General features: G+C 29.2%; 1 protein-coding gene across 1 annotated transcript; it reads left to right on the top strand.

Annotated features, from left to right (window-relative positions):
* The first annotated feature begins 693 nt into the window (after positions 1–693).
* LOC117178612 lies at positions 694–5,124 on the top strand. The gene is made up of 4 exons (XM_033370035.1): positions 694–785; positions 899–1,015; positions 3,971–4,016; positions 4,875–5,124. Exons 1-4 carry the CDS (start codon positions 767–769, stop codon positions 5,122–5,124), a joined length of 432 nt encoding a protein of 143 aa, XP_033225926.1. The 5' UTR covers positions 694–766.
* Positions 5,125–6,382: the final 1,258 nt, after the last annotated feature.

The raw sequence follows: 6,382 nt of genomic DNA, 5'->3' as shown, positions 1-6,382 counted from the left end.
TTTCTAATAATCGTTTGAAATTTTTTTATAATTTTTAATTACAAAAATGTACTTAAAAAAAATTAAAAAGATTTTGAAACACATCAAACGATTTCCTAAAATTTAAAAGAAGAGTGTAGAAGATTTTAAAGCAAGATGTTTCAATTTGATAAGATTAAAAAGTTTTAAAAAACGTAAATAATCCAGTAATTCAAGAAATATTTAGAAGAATGGAAGAGAAACTTTAGAAGCTTTAAGGGAATTCAGAAAGATTTCAAGGAGATAAAATTATTTTTCTTAAAATTCCTGTAAAAAATTTAAAAGATTATGAGTAAATTTTTTCACATATTGAATGCTTTTTTTTTAAATTTTCAGAAAAATGTAGTAAGTTAAATTTTTTTTTGAAATTTATTTTATTTTAAACCTACTAGAAATATTTAAAAACTTGAAAAAATTTCTTAAAATTTCTCAATTATTCGTTGATATCTTCCAAACTTCTAAATGACACGCTCAGAGCAAAAGCGAACTAAAAAAAATAGTTGTGGTAAAGCGACGTAAAAACACTCGAGAACAAAAACGATCTAATAATTCGCGAGAGGTAAAACGACACGAGAATAAAGGGAGAAGGTTCCCCCCCATCCTGCTCCTTTACACCACGCTCTCCCTCCTTGACGATTCCCACTCCTCTCCCGGCAGTACCACGCTCAGTCAGGCTGAAACTTATAAACATTTGAACTCGTATATTTTTCACGATTCATAGTGGTATTCGAAGTTTTCTATTTTAATCATGGATTTGGCCGACAATGGTAAGTTAAATGTTATTAAACTGAAAATTTTTATTCATTCATGATCATTGTATTAATGTCTTATTGTGCAAGTCTCTTGAAATGATTGATTAACTTAGATTGTTTTTCATCAGAAAATATCCAAGATCCATATCAATTTACATCAGATGACTTCTCTGATCATGAATCAGGCGAAGAATTATGGAAAACCAACGAGAATGAGGGTGATAATGAGGGTTTCGGAAATGAAGGTACGTTAATAGTTATAATTACCTGCATATTCTCCCACGATTTTTAAGGGTATTCTGAATGTGTAACTTTTTTCATAAATTCCTTGCAACTGAAAAAAGTTTACTTGAGAATATTAAATTTTATTTCATTAAAAAAAGAAAATGTTTCTGCACATCCCTAAGAACGCAATTAATTATTTTCGTTTCGCGATTTCAATATTTTTTCAATTAAAACTCGTTGTAATTCATATTTATCGCACGTCGTTTAATTTCAAATTATTATAATAATATTATTTTTAGTAAACAAAAAAATAAGCTAGGAATGAGAAATTAAATATTTCAAATTGTTAAAATCAGAATGCTGATTTTTTTTGTTGAAAAAAATTTTGATATCGAGGAAACCTGTAATTAAAAGATTTTATATTTCTATAATTTTGGATTTGTTTAAATGTTGAAGTTTCGATGATTTTAGAAGTTCTGGAATTTTAACCTTTTTAGCCGCAAAAAATTTAGCTATAAATTACAACATAATTCCAATTTCATGTGATGGAAGTGTTCGAGCTTTAAAAATAGTAGAAAATGTGGAATTTTGATTTTTTCAAGATGTGATCGAAAAATTAAGCAATGAATAAAAATCCACAAATTTCTGAAACTTTAAGAATTCTGATGTTTTTAGATATACCCACTTGAAAATTTATAAACTTTCGAAGAATTTTGTAAGTGTTGTAAGTTTTGCAATTTTTAAATTTCTAGAGATTTTAGGATTGCAAGATTTCAAATTATTTTCCAGTTTCGACGTTTTGAAGTTACAAAATGTTTAAATTCTGGAAGTTTTTAAGCTTCAAAATTTTTGAAAATGTTGAATTTTTGTGCCATGCATGAAGAAAATAATGGAATTTTATATTTTTTCATAAATTTTGTGAGTTATTAAAGCTTTAAAACTTACATATTTTTAAAAATGATCAAAAAATGTTAAATTTGATAATAATCTCAAAGTTGATAGGTTCTGAGATTCTAGAATCTTTAAGTTTTTCTATATTTCAAGTTCTGCATGTTCTGAAGCATCGGGATTTTTAAAGTTTGTAAGTCAGAGAAGTTTTAAAAGTTTTTAAGTAAACGAATATTGGAGTTTTTATGATCTCAGAAATTAGACAATTTTAGGCTTTCCGTGCTTCAGATAATGAAGCTATAAAAATATTCATGGCATTTCAGATGTTCAACAAATTCAGGGAGTTAAAAAGGTTCGCGAATTTCAGTCTTTTCAGTAAAAACAAAAAAAATTGTATAGTTAAAAAATTAGTTCGAAGGTTTCGCGGTGATAGCATATTGAAACAAATGTTAAAAGTGTTAAGTTACCTAAGGTGTCCAGCGAACTTAAAAACTTAGCAAACCTGGAATTCTCCTTCAATTTGTTTGAGAACCGTGAAATAATTTATTTTCTTTCTTCAAAACAGATATTTGATTAAAATGCGAAAATTAATTTTAATCTTTTAGTCTATTATGAAAGAAACATTTCTTTCAAAATAATCTTATGGGGGTCGTACTTAAACTACCTAACGGATTATAGGCAATCTCTACACCCCCTACTTCCCCGTAATAATTTTCAAAATTCCCAAAAAAGTGTCTTTATATCTCAGTAAAAAAATGAAATTTATAACTAATCTATTTTTTCCAAATAAGGAGAATTTTTAAATAAAAAAGTTTTTTATATAAAAGATACATATTCAGTTGAAAATTAATTTTAAACAAAAGAAAGGGTTTTCACTAAGCAGTTAAATTTGCAACCAAATACATAAGCCTTCAATACAAGGAAATACATTTTTAATGATATAGTTTAACTTTTGCCCAAGTAGTTGAATTTTCAATTAAAAAAGATTATTTTTCAACAAAATAGTTAAACTTCCAACCAAAGAGATGAATTTTCTAATAAAAGTATAAATCTGAAAAAAATGTTTTCTTAACAAAGAGATTCAACCAAATCTTTTAAACAAAATAGTTAAGTACTCCAGTAAAGAAGAAGATTTTTTTACTAAAAAATTGCATTTTCCATAACAAAATAAAATTTATACTAAAGCAAATGAACTTTTAGTTCAAAAAGATAAATTTTTGAAAAAATTAGTTGAAGTTTCGGTTAAAAAAGATTTCAGTTGACTTTTCACGATCAAAATATAAATTTTTAAACAAAAAATAAATTTCGACGAAAAAAATTGAATGTTTAATTCAAAAAGACGAATGTTTAATCATAAAGGATTACTTTTAAACAAAATTTCTGAATTATCTAAAATAGTTACATTTTTTCCCCAAACTTTTTGAAAATTTCTAAAGACTTTAAAGATTAAAAAAAAGGTATATTCTAGATTTCTAAGATTTACAAATATTTAACACAAATGAAAAATATATCAATGATTTGAAACTAAGACGAATGATTTCAGAAATAATACAAATATGTTGAACTTTTTCGATATATTTCAAGTAATTTCAGAAGATTTCAAAAGACTTCAATGATTTTAAACGAACCGAAAATATTAAACAAAGATTAAAAAAGCTTTCACAAATATTGAAAAGATTTCTTACAAATTTCAAAAGATGTCAACCAATTTCACCAAAATTTCAAGGATTTTACAGATTTCGAGGGTTGCAAATATTTGACAAAAATTTTAAAAGATTTCATAGAAATATTATGATTTCGAAAGGCTTAAAGAATTTCAAAGACGACTTACGCTGGCTAAAAATTCAAAATCGCATATTGAAAGTTTGAAATACTGAAAGTTTTATACTTTCGAAAATTAAAGAAGTCTTTCATGTTTCAAAAGAATCTTGAAGCTTAAAAGTTCTGCAGTTCCAGAAATTTGAGAGTTCTGGAATGTTTTGAGTTCTGAATGTTTCGAAGCTTTGTGTTTTTTTTAAGTTCAGAAATAGATTATTGGAAATTCTTATAGATATTGAATATTGCAACGTAATTTTTATGCTTTACAGAAACTGTTCAACTGCTGCAACCACTGTCATCAACAAAAAGAAAAAGGTAACTTCAGAACCATGCAAGGCAAATAAATAAACAGAATGTCCAACGAGGACTGGAAAGGCGAACAAAATCGGGAAGGATAATCAAAGCTACAAAGTTCAAGGCTCAAATATTATGCAAATGCAGAATATCCTGTTCACAAAAAATAGACATTCTAAGACAACAGGAACTGTTCACCGCATTTTATGATAATTCGGATGCGACTACGGCGTCGCCAACCAAAAAAAAGAATAAAAAATTTTTTTGCCTATTATTCCACTGCACAAGAGGGAGATGAAGATTGAGTATAAGTTGTTCGATGGTCAAGGAATTTCGCACAAAGTTTGCAAGAAGTTTTTTCTTGGTTTGTACGCAGTGTCCCCGTCACGAGTTTACAGAGCCATAAAATTCGCAATTTCCAACCCAAGTGCATCTGAAAGGCGTGGAAGATCAACACCACCAAACAAAACGAGTACCGTGGCCAGAAATGGGGGGGGGGGGGGGGGGGGGGTATCAGAACTCGGCAAAAATCCTACGACAATAACTCTAGCAATTCTGAATCTTAAAAAATCTGAACTCTTAATTAATTGTCAATTAACTATCAATTAACTCTTAATTGTCAACAAATTTTATATTCGTAGTTTTTAAAAAATAGATCAAAAACCAATAAAAATAGAAACTTTCTGATATGAAAGATACAAAATTTGAAGGTTCAAAAAAAGGTATTCTGGCATCTATGCATTGATTCGAATATTTCAAAATTTTCCAACTAAAAAAGAAAAAAAGTTCGAAGACTTAAGACATATATAGTTGTTTTGCATAAAAGCAATTAGACCACTAATAAATTTACTAATAAATTTATGCGTTTTTGTGTTACAGGGTATATGTATGTTTGGACAGAAAACGTGGCTTCTCGTGGTGGTCAGGAAATTGGTTCTTGTTTATTGAATCATTTGAGAACCCGCCTTCAACTAGGAGTCAAGAAAATTATCCTGTACTCGGACAGCTGTGGAGGCCAGAACCGCAATATCAAAGTTGCGTTGATGCTGAAACATTTTCTAGCTTCAAGCAATGTCGACTTCATCGCGCAACGGTTTTTTCTAGCAGGGCACAGTTACAACAGCTGTGATCGATGTTTTTCATTCATCGAGTAAAAAAGTCATGAAAAAGAAATAATTGCAACGCCCGACGCATGGATAAAAATGATCGAAAGCGCCAAAGTCAAAGATCCTAAATTTGAGGTGAAGAAAATGTTGGCAGAAGATTTTTACTCCTCATCGTCCCTTCTGAAAAAAGTAACGAACCGAAAGCAAGACGTCAATAAGGAAAAGATCAGCTGGCTGCTTAGCCGATCGCTAGTTTACCAGAAAGAAAAAACTTTTACAATAGAAATGTCGTACGATGCGAAAGAGTATGGCGGAAGCACAAAGATTTTGGACATCCAAAAAAAGAATGTCAGCGAGGATGATTTCATCAATACAGGTTTGGTCCATCTTTTTCCTTTCGGGAGACCGATCACGAAAGCTAAGTATGGAGATTTAATGGACTTGATGGAATTTATTCCAGAGGGATGTAGGGCATTTTATGAAGAGTTAAACTCGATGACAAAACTGTCGATTGCGGTTTAGCCAGCGGTGTTAGTGATAGCGAAGAAGACTGAAAAAGTGTAAAAACAAATTGATAGATGCTTGTGCCTAATTTGTAGAATAACTTACATTAAAAAATTTTCAACTTTTGAATAAAGAATCGTCAACCGAATACCTAGACTTTTTTTCTTCTTTGACTTAGCACATCCAATACTTTGAATACTAACTAAGTAATTGTACTACATTAAAATATAAAAGAATTTGAGAAAGGTATAGAAATTCAAATTACTGAAGTTCAAAATTTTTTAGAATTTCGGAGCAATTTCTAAAGTTTTTCCCAATTTTTACAAGTCAAAAGAGTTTTCTTGCTTTTAATTTTTCGAAGGCAAACAAAATTTAAAAATTTTAGAGAATCTTTGAATTCAAAAGTTATAGTACCAAAAAGTTTGTTGAAATTTTCACGCGAAAGTCGCACGGATTTTGCGTTGAATGCACATTCAATTCGTGCAATAAAAAGAATTTCGAAATGTATTCGTGCAAATTTTATTGCGAAATCTCGCTTATAGATTTGTCGAAGGGAGAAAGCGACCGCGTGGTGTTCAAAATTCTTCTTCTTTTCGAAGAAAGTCTGTATTTTTATTCTTAAGTTCATTTCTTTGTTTGAAAATTTCACTACTTTGTTGTAAATTCGATTTTTTTTTATTCTTCTTCTTCTTTATTCATAATGTGTCCCCTAAGGGTTTACATGACTTCCATTCCTTACAATCTTTCCGTTTACATCTATATATTTTTTACAATCTT

Source organism: Belonocnema kinseyi, chromosome 8 (assembly GCF_010883055.1).
Source record: "Belonocnema kinseyi isolate 2016_QV_RU_SX_M_011 chromosome 8, B_treatae_v1, whole genome shotgun sequence".
Taxonomy (NCBI): Eukaryota; Metazoa; Arthropoda; class Insecta; order Hymenoptera; family Cynipidae; genus Belonocnema; species Belonocnema kinseyi.
This window is presented reverse-complemented; position numbering and strand designations above follow the sequence as displayed.